The sequence below is a fragment of the Mastomys coucha genome, unplaced genomic scaffold, assembly GCF_008632895.1.
Source record: "Mastomys coucha isolate ucsf_1 unplaced genomic scaffold, UCSF_Mcou_1 pScaffold22, whole genome shotgun sequence".
Lineage (NCBI taxonomy): Eukaryota > Metazoa > Chordata > Mammalia > Rodentia > Muridae > Mastomys > Mastomys coucha.
Window position 1 is genome coordinate 142086350 of NW_022196905.1, and position 16889 is coordinate 142103238.

General features: G+C 42.8%; 1 protein-coding gene across 3 annotated transcripts in view; it reads right to left on the minus strand.

Annotated features, from left to right (window-relative positions):
- Positions 1-16889, minus strand: part of Flt1 (fms related tyrosine kinase 1) — a 168412-nt gene that overhangs the window by 139559 nt on the left and 11964 nt on the right. For all 3 annotated transcript variants that reach the window (XM_031338765.1, XM_031338766.1, XM_031338767.1), the window contains 2 exons: positions 1546-1642; positions 942-1171 (listed from right to left, as the gene is read on the minus strand). In XM_031338765.1, coding sequence (XP_031194625.1) covers positions 942-1171; positions 1546-1642 — 327 coding nt within the window. The remainder of the gene's footprint in view (positions 1-941; positions 1172-1545; positions 1643-16889) is intronic.

Consider the following 16889-nt stretch of genomic DNA (forward strand, 5'->3'; position numbering starts at 1 on the left):
AAGGCAGCACTGAAGGATCCTGACCAAAAACGACCCATTTCTACCTTCGTCTTTTTCACCATGATACGCCTGTTCTTATATCACTAGTACTTCCTGAATGCACTCGAGCTGTGGTCAACTGTAGTCCACTGAAACAAATACGGAAAGTCTTAAGAGACAGTAGCAGTGTTACAGCTATTAAATTATTACTTCATTATCTTTAATGAAGATTTATTTTTAGCTTATGTGTATCAGTGCTTGTCTACATGTATGTATATGTACTATGTGTGTGCAGTGCCTAAGGACTGTGTCAGATCCTATAGAACTATGGGAACAGAGAGTTGTACTTGAATGTGGATGCTGGGAATTGAACCTGGGTCCTCTGCAAAAGTAGCAAGTACCCTTAATGGCTGAGCTATCTCTCCAGTCCCACGTAGCGATGGACTTAGTAAAAAAAAAAAAAAAAAACTGTCAAACACACTCTGGTAATGTGTGTGTGTGTGTGTGTGTGTGTATACCCAGTGATTGAAACACGCCACTGACTTGTATTTATCCCTAGCTCCTCCAAAACATTTTGTAGTCCTAACATATAAGAGAATGCACCATACCAACAAACCACCTCCTTGCACTTTATAGGAGTTTCTCAGTAATTAGCACATGGAATTCTGATCCCATCCTATCATTCAGTCTAACTATAGCCAGACCCTGTTCTAGTATTATGGGAGTCAACTAAGTAGGCAAAGGTCTCTTCCCACAGGGAACACTGAACTCACTGGGTCTAGAATATTCTGCTTGAAGCTGACTGACAAAAAGCATTAAGATCTGTTTTGCAGGCTCCTGCATCTAGGCTAGTGGCTCTCTGCCATCCATTTATGCCACATTTACTAGGAAAATCATATTCTCACCCCAGGCACGGTAGATCTCTGACCCACTGCTAAACAGAGAACGGCGAAGGTTCTTACCACTAACAAATATGTAGATTGAAGACTCCGTTTTCTTTTTCTTTGAAGTAGATTTAGGGAGGTATCTACAGGTGTAGAGACCAGTGTGGTTGGCCTGCGCCATGTTCAAGATCAAGGTGCTGCAGAATTGTCTGTTATTCCTCCCACAGGCAGATGTGGGAGTGATGTTCAGCCTTTTGTCCTCCTGGCTCACTGTCGTGGGCAGAGACCATGAGTGAGCTGCCTCCCCTCTGTAAGCAGGTGAGAAAAGAAAGCAGAGTCAAGGCTGAGGCCCGGCTCAGCACCAGCTCTGAAGCATTTGTTTTCTCAGGAAGCCTTATTCTGAGGCCTCCTCTTGAGTTTCCATCTGCTTCGGTCCAAGCAAGCCATATATTCAAAGGACCTCTGGGACCGGTCAGGATAAAGATGTGACGATGTCTGGGCATCGTTCCTTCAAGGTGAATAAAGCTCTCCCCTCGGTGGGACAAATCCTCTATGTGAAGCTTAATCCTGGGGACCACTGAGGCCGCCCCTCCCTTCTCCTCAGAGAAGCGACCTCCCTGTCAGGGAGGGAGCCTGATTTGGGAATGTAGATTATTGCACCCATACCCACACTGTCACTCACCTGCACTTGAGAAACAGAGTCTGGCCCGCTTGCATGACGTGCTCGGTGCCTTTTAAACTCAGTTCAGGTCCTTTTAACTTCGACCCTGAACCATATCCTATCAAACAAGAAAAATTTAAAATGTGTTATTTGTAAATAGTTTATTGTCTCTTCTAAACAATGATTTTTTTTCTTGTTTAGTTGCATATGCAAAGGATGCACTGGATGCAAGTTTCTCTTTATCTTTTGTTCCTTTGTTTCCTGGAGTCAGGGTCTCACTAGCCCAGACTGGCCTGGAATTTGTGACAAACCTCTTACCTGAACCTCTGTAAGAGTTTGAACAGGAATGGCCCCTATAGATTCATGTGTTTGAATTTGCTTGGAACAGGGAGTGGCACTATTAGGAGGTGTGGTCTTGTTGGAGTGGGTATGGCCTTGTTGAAGAAAGTGTGTCACTTTGAGGGTGGGCTTTGAGACACTCCTCCTAGCTACCTTGGAGACAGTCTTAGATCAAGATGCAGAATCCCAGCTCCTCTAGCACCATGTCTGCCTGCACACTGCCATGCTCCCTGCCATGATGATAATGGACTGAACCTCTGAAACTGTAAGCCAATCCAATTAAATTTTGTCCCTTATAAGAGTTGCCTTGGTCATGGTATCTCCTCACAGCAATGGAAATCCTAAGAAAACCTCCCAAATGTTAGGGTTGCAAACATGAGCCACCATGCCTGGTTGTGGCTTTGGGATGCCACTCATTCGATAGATGAGCAATATCTGGGGTCAGCCACTGAGTCATTTTTCTTTCTGAACTTGTTTCCTCCTTTGGAAATCTAATTAGTTTTAGAAACTGCTTGTCTTGCCCTGTATAATCTGGGTCTTGTCTTGCATAATCTGTCTTGCATAATCCTTCTATGGTGATAGGGTAAAATGACTTATTCTCTCACATCAGACAAGTCCACTACAGATCACTGTGCCTTAGTAAAATAAGGCACACAAAAGTGGCTTATGGTCTATGTATCTTCATACAATGTGATAATGTCACCCACCCCAGGGATTATGTGAGCCTGAATATCTCTGTGTCTTTCTGTCCATCTAACTGTCTCTCTGTCTCTGTCTCTCTTTTCTCTATGACCTGGACTGGATACTCTTAGATATCTGATTCCCATTTGGTCTCTCTAGGTCACATGACTCTCTGAGCTACAGTTTAGAGGTCGAGCCTCTCTCAGCCTTCAGAGTGGCCTCTGAGGGGCTAGAGCCCTGTTTGTCCACTACTCCTCTCTTTTTGTTCTTCCTCCTTTCTCTCCTTCTCATTCCTGACAGCAGTAAAGGGCAAGGTTTGGGGTCAGGGCTAGTGGTTCCTAGGACAGAAAAGGGGTTGAGAGGGAAGGAGTGTGTATGTGTGTGTGTGTGTGTGTGTGGGAGATTAGATATGTTTGTTACCAATCTTAGAGAGTGTTTGTTACTTGAAAATGGATTTTCATAGTAGAAGTTAAGGGAGAAACTTGAAGTGCTCTAGATCCTCTTGTCATGTCTCAGATCTGTGAGGTAAGGTCTTGGTGTCAAATGCCAGGGCCACGCCTGACTGTGTTCACTGGTGTTTCTCTTCATCTCGAAGAATGCAGGACTCTTCCAAACTCTGTAGTGCAGAGGTAGCTTCTTCTCCTTCTTTCTAACTGTCCAGAGGGTGCGGGGCCGACTCAGCACCTACCACACGTTAGGTGCCCCCCAGCACAGCTGCTGTCAGAAGATATCCTGCTTCATATATAATTGCGAGGGAAGATGTTAAGCGAACCTTACATTTTCTACACATTGCTGGTGGTAAAATTAATATTTTGGAAGGTATCTTCAATTGGTATGAGTTGCTGGTAGCAAATTATTCATAGATAAAATAACAGAACACTAATGACTTTAAATAAATTAAAACTAGTTTCATATAGTGATGTGTTTTGTAATGTGGTGGCATGGTGCGGCAGGAGGGGGCTCCTTAGCAGGTTCAGGCTGAGGCCTTGCCCCCTGCCCCCAGGTACCAGTCATGTGACAGGTCTAGTATAAAATGAAGTTTATTTGGGGCATGGGAAGGGTGTGTGTGAAGAAACTAGAGGTAGAGAAGAGAGGGGACAGAGAAGGACAGAAAGAGAAGAGAAAGAAAGAAGGTTGGCATAGAACACATGAACAGGGTGAGAGAGAAGGGTAGAGGGGAGAGACAAAGGGAGGGAGAGAAAGAGAGACCATAGAGGAGACAGAGATAGGGGGCAGCGTGGGGGGAGGCTAACGGTCCTTTTATAGCAAGACAGGCTCTTAAATAGCTGTTGCTGGGGCTGGAGAGATGGCTCAGCCGGTTAAGAGCACTGACTGCTCTTCTGAAGATCATGAGTTCAAATCCCAGCAACCACATGGTGGCTCACAACCATCTGTAATGAGTTCGGATGCCCTCTTCTGGTGTGTCTGAAAACAGTTACAGTGTATTTACATATAATAAATAAATAAATCTTTAAAAAAAAAAAAATAGCTGTTGCTAGGTAAGTGTTGGGCAGAGCCTGGAAGAGATGTTAACATTATATAGACCTAGTTATTCTGCCCCCAAATCACATAAAAGTCAATCCCCTTGGGTATGTAGGAACAAATTTCGTATTTTATTCATCTTCTTTGAGTTTCCTGGTGTGATGATACTGCCCCCCCACCCTGCCCCCGCCCCCCAAGAACACTAGGTTTTCCTAAAGCCACAGCTAATGGTTGGTAACACCTACCCTAAAAAAAAAAAAAAATCTGGGCCAGAATTGTTTCTGCCCCTCTTGAGTCATGGAACTTTGTGGTTTAACTGAGCAATTGTCTCGGTGCTGGCAAAGATGCAGCTCAACTTCCTGCGGGAAATTCTGGCATCACTTGTAATCATCTGCAGTTAGGTAGATCTGATCTAGCTTTCCCTGCAGGAGAAGCCATGGGGAAAGAAACCTCAATTTTTCACAACTTGGGGTTTGCCAGTTGTATTAATCTTTCAGTTAATATTCGATTTGTATTAGTTCTTTTGGGGGTAACTTAGAATGGCTAAATGTCTTGATTCCTGTCAAGGGAACCTTGACACTTCGAGCACATGCTCACTGGCTAGGAGGTGCCTTTAAGCAGATCTCTTACGGAACAAACCTTCCAGTATACTGTCTGTGCTTTGCACTGTCTTCTGATGTGGACACCACCTGAGCGAGTGATTACACACTCCGGAGGGAAGTGGGCTTCCTTGGAAAGCTTGGGGTGGAAATGCTAAGAAAATTAATTTTCACTCCGTAGTTTATCATTAAAACCAATGAAGTCTACATTTGAAATGAAGCAAGTTGGGTAACCCAGCCGGTTCAGAAAAGGAGAGAGAGCTAAGAGAGATGGCTCAGTGGTTGGAGCACTGGCTGCTCTTGCAGAGGACCCCGGTTCGATTCTTAGCACCTACATGGTGGTCCACAACCATCTGTAACACCAATTCCAGGGGATCCAGCACCCTCTTCTGGCACCCATGTGATGCACAGGCATACATGCAGGCAAAACACTCATAGGCAGTTGGAGGGTAGATTCAGGGAGGGCGGGTGAATAAAATATGGAGTGTAAAAAATTAATTAATAAAAAAATAAATAAAAAAATTTTAAAAAGTATTTAGAAAAAGAAAGAGGTATAAGGATATGATATTTCTGAGCTGCTGAACACTTTAATAGCATTCTATAGTGAACAGGAAATTAGGCTCACATCAGGATTAGCAGGAACCAGATATGATGGTACCTGTCTATATTCCCAGCATTTGGGAAACTGAAGCAGGAGGATTGTGAGTTCAAAGCCAGCCCAGCCTGGGCCACACAGTGAGACCCCTTCTCAAGAAACCAACATCTATAGTTAAACAGAAAAGGAAAATTTTTTTTCTCTAATGCTTCTAGAAAATAATAGTATTAGTCCTTAAAACATTTATTTGAGGCAGCTGACTGTCCATGTCTGAGTAATAAAGGTTCAGCTACTGGCTTCTGAGCATCTGCTGCCCATCAGACATTTCCTGCATCATTGGGGATACCTGCAGCAGGGGGATACATCCTTGCTCAGGGGCTCCCTCAGCAGCACAGTGTTGGGCTGCCCGTTTTGATAATAAATCCACAGGACGTCCCATTTTCAAGGGTGGAGTACTCTGTGTTAATGATTCCCATTGGAAAGCCTGGGTGGGTGTCAGAACTTTCCACTGTTTGCCACAGTAGCCTTGACATCTGATTTAAAGAAATATTTTTTGTATCCTTTATCATCAGAGCCAACTGTGAGGTGAGAAACATAGAAATCTTTTTCCATCAGGAAAAGTATTATTTAACATAATAATGGAAAATTTCAATGCAGACTAGGACAATGGGCTTAGCTATATATTATTATAACTATATGAGAATATAGAATATGTAATATTGTTATGTATTCTGTATTATATTATATATTATAATACTACATATCATATACTATATATTTCATATGTGTTAATTATGGTAGACCACTGTAGCTAATAGCAATAAAAATACCAGCCTGTTTAGCTTGACACAGTAGTATACACCTTTAATCCCAATGTTTTGGAGGCAGAAACAAATAGATCTCTATGAGTTTGAGGGCAGCCTAGTCTATATAGTGACACCCTTTCTTAAAATAAAGTAAAATAAAATAAAGCCATGAATTTGTTCTTTTTAAACACTGGCAGTTCATGTTGACCTTTTCTGTATATGTTCATCATTTCTCTCCCTTCCTATCTGCCCAAGGCCAGGGAGACACTTCCCACCCTGGCTTCATCTCACTGTGTGAAATGGAAAGCATCTTTTGACTTTGGCAGAGTGAGTGAGTCCATTTCTAGCAATGCATGACTTTATTGTGAAACCAAATCTAAGATCAAATGGATGAGCCTCCTTCAAAAGTCCTTTAAGGCTGTGTGATGGATTTAAAAGACGTCGTTAGGGACCAGACAGCCTTGCAAGGGTCTAAGAATCAGATAAGAAACTATGACCCGGTAAATACCAACACTTGTTGCTCTTGGAGAAGACCAGGGTTTGGGGCTCAGCACCCACACCAGGGGGTTCAAGATCAACTGTTAACTCCAGTTGGAGACTCTGGTCTCCAAAGGCACCTGCGCCCACATGCCACTTACCCAAACCCACAGGCACAGACACAGACATAGGCACAATACACATAAAGTAAATCTTGCAACAAGATACTATGTAGACTAAAAATGTCTTCAGAAAACTGCTCCTCTTAGTGATCTAAATAAGAAGGGCCCTTGCTTGTTGAACAGTTTGATGACTAGTTATTCAGCTTCCCTTACAAAATGGTAACACGAGCCCCTAAGGACGAGATTATTCTCTTTAAGGGAGGCCCTTTAGTCCACAATGGAATACCACAGTTTTGTCCACAGTGGGGACACAGGCCTAGCAATGGCTTGTTCTGCTTTGTACACATAGTCTATGGTGTTCACACGATAGAGAACTTGTTTAAAATCCATTTCTTAGAATGTATTCTTGCCATTAAACAACAGCTGTGTATATCATGAAACACCCATTCTGCTTTGATTCAGAGACACCCACCACCTCCCTTCCTGGCTCAGATCCTAACAAGTCCAATGTGGCCACAGTGAGACTCACTTGAACAACTTCTTCCAGCCTCTGACCTCTGTGACCTTTGACTCTGAGGTCACAGCTGTTGATAACAAATTAGAAATCCCACGTGTAGGCTGGGCATGGTGGCACACACCTTTAATCCCAGTTTCAGGCCAGACTGGTCTACATACTGAGTTCCAGGCCAGCCACAGCTATACAGTGAGACCCTGTCTAAATAAATCACTGTCACCCTCATCACCATCATCACCATCATCACATACTGAAAAGATTTATGTGTAATAAAAAGGCAGATAGCTCAACTTGGAAAATCAGCAATAGGTCTGAACAGACATTTTCTCAAAGAGAATTTGAAAAGATGAAGAATGCCATTAGCCAGCAAAAAAACAAAAAAAAAGGCAAAAGTACAGTGAGAAACCACTTTACTAAACTGCCAGGATGGTGGAAACTGTAAGAGGAGGGTGATGACCCCGTGCTGTCTCATAAGCAGGTAGAGAAATTAGAAGCTGGGTCACTAATAGGATTTTTTTTTAAAAACGCAGTCACCTTGGAAAACAGTATAGTAGCCACTCAAGAGCCCGAATACTGTTAATCACAGGTTAAAAGGATTTTCCAGCAATTACTCTCCTAAATACCTACCCTAAAGAACTGAGAATACACAGCCACATACAAACTCAGACATAAGAGCACAAACTGCTCTTGCAGAGGACCCAAGCTTATTCCTAGGACTTCAAGGGCTCACGACTACCTGTACCTCCAGCTCCAGAGGATCTAATGTCTCTGATCTCCTTGAGAACCTACACTCAAATACACACACACACACACACACTTGTGCACACACATGTACACATATGCACATAAACACATGCACGCATGCACACACACCCATACAAACACATTCATATATGTACACACACATACACATATGCATATATACACATGCACACACACCTACAAGCACATACATGCACACACATACACATACACATATGCATGTACCCACATATACATGCATGCATATGTTAACATGTATGCATGCACATACACACACCACACACATACATATTTCAAAAGAAAATATATCTTAAAAACAAACAATAGTGGGGGATGTAGTGGCACACACCTGCATTACCAGTGATTTCCTGACTGAGCCAGCCCTCAGGAGTTACATTTGGGGTTTGCCTTCAATTTTTAGAAGGCTGATTTTTGTAGAAACTGCTTACCCTTCATCTAGTAACATCACAATTTACACTACACTGGGGAAATCCATCCTCATGTCTACCCCATCACAACGCTGCCAATCTACTGTTCATTTGCATATTTTAAGGGGAATTTATAACGAAATTGAGTCACACTGACAGTTCAGTTGTAGACAGAAATCTCTTAAGAAAACTACTACTGTTTCATTTGATATTAATTTTTTTGTCTGCTTCTGCCAGGCTTGGTGGCACACACCCAGCTCTCCACAGGAAGCAGCAGGCAGATGCCTGTGAGTTTGGAGCACGCTTGTTTTACACAGCGAGTTCCAGGCCAACCAGGGCTGCATAGTACAACCTTGTCTCAAACAAAACAAACAAAAAACAAAAAAACAAACAAAAGCCTGACTTCTCATTGATTGGTGTCAAACTCAAAGCTTTGTAGATATTTATTTCAGATGTGAAACATCTGTTTTCCATTTTATATACTATGTTTTCAATAGAACATAATCCTACATGATAAATGGCCTCTTTATCTAAATATAATTCAAATATTGTGTTTCAAAAAAAATGAGCTAAAGACAATGAGCCATTTCTCGAGGTTATGTGAGGTCAATTAAACACAATTCATAATAAAAGAAGGCTTCTCTCTTCAAGATGGAGCTTATTAAAAGCCCACATCCCATAAGTCTAAATATGGAAGAACCCTTGTGGCTGGTGTGGGTGGAGAGTGTGGAGGGGCGATTTGGAGCGAATATGGGGTACAGGTGTGAATTTTTCTAGAAGCTACTGAAATTTGTATTTGAGAAGCAAAGTCCTCCAGAGCTCTGGAATTTAATAGAGTAAATCTAAGTCTTAATCCCACAGTTCTGCTCTTGTGTTTACAAGTCCTGTGAAGCTATAACTAGAAACTGGAACAGTTCTAACTACTGGGTGAGCCGACTGAGTGAGCCTTCCCATCTCACTCCCGGGAAGACAGATACAGGCTACGGGGCTTGTGTTTCACCTGCAGGCACAGAGAATAAAGTCCCAACTGCGAACCCAAAATATCAAGTCTTTCCTTCCAAACTGGCTTTATTTATCTGTTTGGTTTTGGTTCCTGGGGTGAAACTCAAGGTCTCACTGCATGCTAAGGACTGGCTCTATCACTTAACTACCACCCAGGCCCCATTTGTTTTAAGTGGCCTTAAATCAAGGACAAAATTAAGGAAAGGAGCACATAGAGCCTTGTGCTTGCTGATGCCTCTCTCTGGGGAAAATGGGGGAGGTTTTTAATTACACTCTTCATTCAGTTTAGAGGAAGGGAAAGCCCCTCCCTAGCTGGGATTCCCAAATTGAAGTTTGTTTAGGAGGAGCAGGAAGCTGAGACTCCATGCTGACTAATCCTTATGGAATAGAGATGACTCATGACTTTACAATGGGCAAGCTCACCACATCGAGCATCTTAGCTTCGGGGTAACTGCTGAACTTACAGCTCTTTGGGGTCCAGAGGAGGCCCTGAATGTCTACAAAGATGATGATCAGAAAGCAAGAATGTAATTTGTATAAAGTTTTGAATCCCAGGGACTCGCTGTTCACCTTAAAGTCCTATATTAAACTTATTTTTATCACACTAAACCCATGGAGAAAATTCACCAGTTTCTGGCAAGTTTTTGCTATTTCTAGGTAAATCCTCAAACCACTAGACTCAAAAAAATGTACTCTTTGACTTTTTGTATTTATAGAAACTTAAAATAGCCATATATCATTTGTATCTTGAAACTCTGTGCCACAAATCAATTCAAGAAGTTATCTAAGGAGACCAGGGAGACAGTTTGGTGGGTAAATGCACTTGCTTATATAAATCTGATAAATCGTGTTCTCTCCCTGGAACTCTGGTGGGAGGAGAAATCAATCCCAAAAGTTGTCCTTTGACCTCCACATGTGTGCCGTGATGTGCACGTATCTGTACTTATGTGTATGCACACATGTGCGCACATGCAAGACACACACACACAAATAGCATTTAAAAAAGGTTATTTAAATGTATAATGCAAGCATACCACAGCACACATGTGGAAAATTATATTCACACCAAGCAGGTACCACAAGAAGTCATGATATTATTTTTTAAATGTTTTTTTCCTCTCTACCCTGGTTTTGACTTATATCCATGCATATATTTGCATGCATTTGAATGTGAGTGTGTGTGTGTGTGTGTGTGTGTGTGTGTGTGTGTGCTGGAGACAGAAGCTATCTATGGTCCTGTGGATGCTGGTTAAGCACTCCACCATCAGGTTATTCCTATGTCCTCCCAATTCCCATCTTAGTTGCCAGTCAGTAAAAGCTATCTGTAGGTACTCCCAGGTCACAGCACAAGGATGTTAGGTGATGTGGCAGTGTTTAAGGTGATCTGATCTGGTACAGTCTCATTCACTGCATCCACAGGTTGGTGAACTTACTCATTTTCCCAACATCTTTATAAAATGTTTACCAAGGGAGAAATCCCCTGGGCTCATCACATTCTGACTGCTGATTCATAAGAATGTGGCCAGGGGCCACGTTTGCAGTGAGTTCTAGAGGCTTTTTTTTTTTTTAAATCAGACACTGGTTGCTCTGAGGGTCACAGGTTAACCCCCATCCATCATTATCCCTGTCACCAGCTACCATCAGGAGCCTACCCCTCCAGTGACCTATAGCTGAAAACAGCTTCTTCTCATGTGACATCGGAATTAATCGGGTTGACAGGGGGAAAATGTCACTCTGACCAAGTGGATACCTTTCCCCCTGGATGTTCTCCTCCCATGAACTCTTCTTTAATTGAATGAAACTGATCTCCACAGAGCCTACCCATGTGTCATTTCATCTTATGGTTGGTTCCTTGTCACAGAAGGTTCAAAGTCTGGTTAACAGGACATGAAACATGGCTTGTATTTAGTAGTGAAACCCATCAGACCTTCATCTAGTTATACAAAGGGGCCAAGAACAGAGACAAATGTTCCCTAAAAATGCATGGGGTAGACTCTATCTTAGATCTATGTCGGTTCTCCTTGTCAGCAGCAGGAAGTCCACTCCATTCGGTACATCCCCCATCAACTTATGTTCTTCCCCAGTGCCACAGCTCAAAGCATGGGAAACTGAGCCCTGAGGTCACATTACACAGAACTGATCGCAGTTGCTGCTAAGTGCTGGGCTATTGTTCAAGGTGAAAGTCACACATCAGTTCAGGTGAGAACACATGCATTTCTCATAAAATTAACACCACACTAGCCAAAGATGGCTCAGTGGTGCTGTTGCAACAAACATATATGCAAAATGAACATATAGGAACATATATGAAATATGTATAACGCTTTGGTCAGCTGATGTATCTATCATGCAGGTTCCAATGAGAATCATGGTTTCTATGCAATGGTCCAGAATCAGTCACAGAATGCTATGGGTGAAAGAGGATGCTGGGTAGGATTGTATTGTTAAGTGTGAGTAATTGCCCTAATGTGCCTCAGTTGTCCTACATATTAGAAGGACAGTGATCAGCTGTGTAGAATTATAAACCCCAGTTTGGTTAAAGGTGTCCTCCATATCCTCTGTAAGGAACCAGTTACTAGGCTGAAAGCAGAGAGCAGTACTTACAGTGCCCAGTCTCTTCCGTTCCTTACTGTTCAATGCTCAAGTCTTAACCATGGCAACAGATAAACTGGAGAGATGGCTCAGGGGTCTAGAGCACTGCCTGTTCTTCCAGAGGACCAGGATTTAGTTCCTAACACCCACATGGTAGCTCATAACCAAGTGTAACTCCAGTTCCAGGGGATCAGATGCCCTCTTCTGGCCTCCATGGGCACTGTGCACATACATACAGGTACAATACCCATACATATACATTTTTTAAAAATCGCCAAAGCACATTTTGTTCAAGTTTTAATTCTGGATCCAAATTAATGCCTCTTTGTGTAATAAAAATAAAGATCAACTACTGTGCATGCATGTGTGATATACTGAGCTATTCATACAAGAGAAAGTAAAAAAGGAATAAAACCAACACAGGGTTCATCTATTTTCTTCAACAGCTCTACCTTTACAATCTAGAGTCATTTGGAGTTGACTCTCTACACAGGAGATGTTTTAAATCCATTTATTAAAGGGAAATTGAGGCGCACGCCTCATGTTGTGGTGGCGCACACCAGTAGAATTTGCTGAAGGAGGCAGAGGCAGGAGGATCATGAGTTTGAGGCCAGCCTAGGCTACACATTTTACTGGGCGGTGGTGGCACACTCCTTTAATCCCAGCACTTGGGAGGCAGAGGCAAGCGGATTTCTAAGTTCGAGGCCAGCCTGGTCTACAGAGTGAGTTCTAGGGCAGCCAGGGCTATACAGAGAAACCCTGTCTTGGAAAAAAAAAAAAAAAAAAGGAAATTGAGACAATTTCTGTCTCTGTAACCAACAGTATACATACAAACCCTCTGTCTTTGAAACTTAAATAGCCAGGGGTGGTCATAAAGTGGTATATCCCAGGCGGTGTTAAAAGCTTTAAAAGCATAAAATTTCTAAAACTCATTTTTTTTCTTTTTCCGTTTTCATATGTATGTGTTTGCCCTGCACAGGTGTGTATGTGCATGTATATCTATATGGGGGCACATGTGTGTGGGTATACCTACATGTGGGTTTATGTGCAGATGGCAGCCCAAGGCTGATGTCCAGAATCATCCTCAATTGCCCTTCTTACTCACTGGGCAGTCTCGCAATCAAACACAGGCTCACCCATGTGGTCAGTCTCTCTAACTAGCTAGCTTTGGGAATCTCTTGTTTCTATCTTCCATGGCTGGAAGTACAGGTCAGTCACCATGCCTGCCTGCCATCTACATGAGTTCTAGGGAGCCAAACTGTGACCCTCATGTTTGCACAGCAAGCACAGTAGCTACTTGAGATACCTCTCCAGATAAACTTGCATATACTGAAAACAATGAACAGTCTCTCCCTATGATGCGCAGGCTGGCCAAGAACCCACTGTGTCACCCAGTGAGAGTGGAACTGTCTTTCCGACCCCACATCCTGAGTCCTGAGGTTACAAGTGAGCAGCGGCATCCCAGGTAAGCCCAGTGAACACATCTGAACACACACAGAGTGGGGTAAGTAGTAGACAATACTCTGTTCTCTCTTTCTATTTTGTTAGTGTGTGTGTGTGTTTACACACAGATGGTGTGTGTGTGTGTGTGTGTGTGTGTGTGTAGGCCATAGGACAATTTGTAGGAGTTGGGTCTCTTTCTCCACTACCTGGGAGCCAGGGATTGAACTTGGGTAGTCTGGCTTGGCAGCAGCAAGCACCTTTATCCACTCGAGCCATCTCACTGGCCCCTGATCTGGCCCCTGATTACTTTCTCAAAAGCCCTTATAACTTAACATGGACAGCAAATAAGCTAACATATACTGCACTACTGGGGCCAAACCAACACCCCTGTGAGGCATACACACATCCTAGGCAAGTATTTTACCGCTGTGCCTCACCACTAGCCTAACAATTATTTCCTTTTTAAATTCTCTTGCTTCTTAAAACTCTACCTTCCAAATTTTAAGGAATATGACAAGAAAGATATTGTAGGTATTGAAGGGGAGGGGGGTCTATGGGAGGGGCGGTGGTACAAAAGGGGAACAAGAATGTGATTCAATTCTATTTAATTAAAATATGTTTTTAAATGTTAACAAATTCAGATAAATTGAAATCATCTAACTTTTCTCATCATAATGCAATAAAAGTTTAAAAAAGAAAAAAAAAAGAAAGATGAATGCATGAAAATCCACGAAAATGTATTTTAAATACATTTATTTATGTGAGAAAAACAAAACAAAACAAAACAAAACAAAACAAAAAAAAAACCTCTACCTTCCTTGACCTCATCACTGAGAGGAGAAAACTTGGTTTCACCTTCTTCGACTCTCAGATGTTTTTAGTCTGGGGTCTGCCTCGGCACCAGGAAAAGGTCATAAGTAAACACTGGTGTCACGTTGTAGCTTCTGAAACAGATTGTTCAGATTGCAGATTGTGGCAGATACCTGCAAAAGACTCGGCAATGAGGAGAAGAACAGTCGTCCCTCATACGAGGTGTGTCAGCTAGGACTCATATGTTCTAGCCATCTCTGCTCATCTACTCTGTACCATGGATGGCCCAGCGCGAGAGGAAAGAGCTCTTGACCAGAATGTTCTGATCTAAGGCAGGGAAAGCAGAGGTATCAGCTGGATTCTTGGGTTGTGTTGGTGTACCTAGGGTCTGTGCCGGGAACCTTCACCTGCACAGAGAACCTTAGCAGGAGAACCTGTCTCCGAGACAGCATCTGGGAGTCTGTTCTTCAGGGGCAGACAGTTTACGTACCCAGTCTCACTCCTGAGTCTGGTGTCAATCAAGTGAACATAGCCAGCTTAGCCCAGGCCAAGAAAATGGGCTGGACCCATTGGATGACCAACAAAAGGCAAATCATCAGACTGACAGACAGACAGACACACACACACAGACAGACAGATACACAGACACACACACTGTGGAAGAATTATTTCCACTCCTGGGTATGTTCTTCTGACCTCCTCCACTTGCACATTTATATGCTTAGGTAGTGAACAGCAGGAACCAGGACTCCTGCAGATGCCTCTGAGGCCTCTGAGGCCTCATAAAATGCCTACTTAAGACACAGCATGAGTCTGCCAACTCAGCATTTCCTGAGTGACTCCCGCATGCCAGCAACTGTACCAGCCTCACAGCTCAGAATCATTCTCCTGCTTAAATGGATTTTCCTGCTAAAGCTGACCTCTTAGGAAATGCCACTTAGACACAGAACAGTTGATAACCAAGAAACCCAGAAGATCTCTGACATCTACAACCCAAACTCTTCACACTCTGCTTAAGCACACGCTATTTACCATTGTCAGTTCCAGTCTCCCTTTTTTAAAGATATGTTTATTTATTTTTATGTATGTGAGTACACTATAGCTGTCTTCAGACACACCAGAAGAGGGCATCAGATCCCATTACAGACGGTTGTGAGCCACCATGTGGTTGCTGGGAATTGAACTCAGGACCTCTGGAAGAGCAGTCAGTGCTCTTAACCTGATGAGCCATCTCTCCAGCCCAGTTCCAATCTCCTAACTGTGTGATTCACATTTGTAAAATTTGCTATACCATTCCCAGAACACAAGCATCTATTTAATGCTAAGCATGAAGCATAGTGAATTAAAACCATATTTGTTCTCATAAAAAAAAAAAAGAGAGAGGGAGGGGCCCTCATGATGGTTACCATAGCACCTTCTGAGGGAACAGATTAAAATGTCCTCAAGTAAAAGAATCTTCCTGGAACTTCCTTAAGTAGACCAGGCTGGCCTCAAACTCACAAAGACCCACCTGCCTCTGCCTCCTGAGTGCTGGATTTGAAGATGTGTGTCACACGCCCGGCAAAATAAAAAGTCTTCTAAGCATGCCTCCACTCTAGTTGGAATCGGGAGAGTGGTGACTGGCTGTAGAGTTGGCATGAGAATTGAGGTTGCTATGATCCGTGTTATTCATCATGCAATAATGGTAGAAAACCCAGCATTCCAAATCCTCCTGAGAACAGGCCTTTCTGTTATATCTCCTACCGAGTTTATCGTCAATGGTCTCCCCAAACAGGGACTGGATTTCCTTAGTACTTCCAGGCCCATGTGTTTGAATTTGAAAACACAAAATGATAGTAATAAAACCCACAAATAACAATGGCCACAACAACTCCAGACAAGCTTCATGTCTATGTTCTAGATTTTGCTACCCCTGAGAAAACAATATATCAGGTCACCAAGTTTGTCAGTTCTGAAAAGCTAAAGAAAAACTGAAATTTCTGATGATTGGCATTCTTGACCATTTCCTAAATTTCTCCAGTTAGTTTCCAAGTGACTTTGTGTGGCACGCGTCCTGCACATCTTTTCACAGCAGAGGGAGACACAGAGTAGAGAGGAGATTGCATTTAATTTTTATATCAACAACTTGGGAGTAGCACTCCTTAGCCTCAAACTGGGTCACAGGTACTCAAATTCCATCCCAGGCAAAACAGTCTCTCAGACTGCAAGCACCCCCACCTCCCCAAGTTCTAGCAGAATTCCCTATGGGCAGGACTCTAACGCTTTAAAAATTCTTGAAAGACAACACTACAGGAAAGTCTGGTCCAGCAGAAGACTTTAATGGAAAAAGAGCTTAAAACGATGTTTTCCAAAAAGACAACCATGCCTCGATCCCAGATAAAACACTGTCTTTTCATCCACTTATGTATGGTTTGGGTGTCCCTAAAGCTAACTTAGAAAACGGTGGTAAACGTTGAGCACAGCTTCTATATCATTTTCATCTAAAGCATGTGACTGCATTTGGATGCACTTTCTGGCTCTTTCCTTGGCACACATACTGAAAGTCCTCAGTAGATGGCAGGACAGGATTTTCTCCAGATTCTGATAACTGTGGTCTACTCTGGGGATGAAACAATGTCTGTCACTCTCTGAGTATTAGAACTAACAAGTTAATACTTCTTTTCTTGACTTTTTGCAGGTCTGAACAGAGAGAGAGAAGAGAGGGGAGGATGCC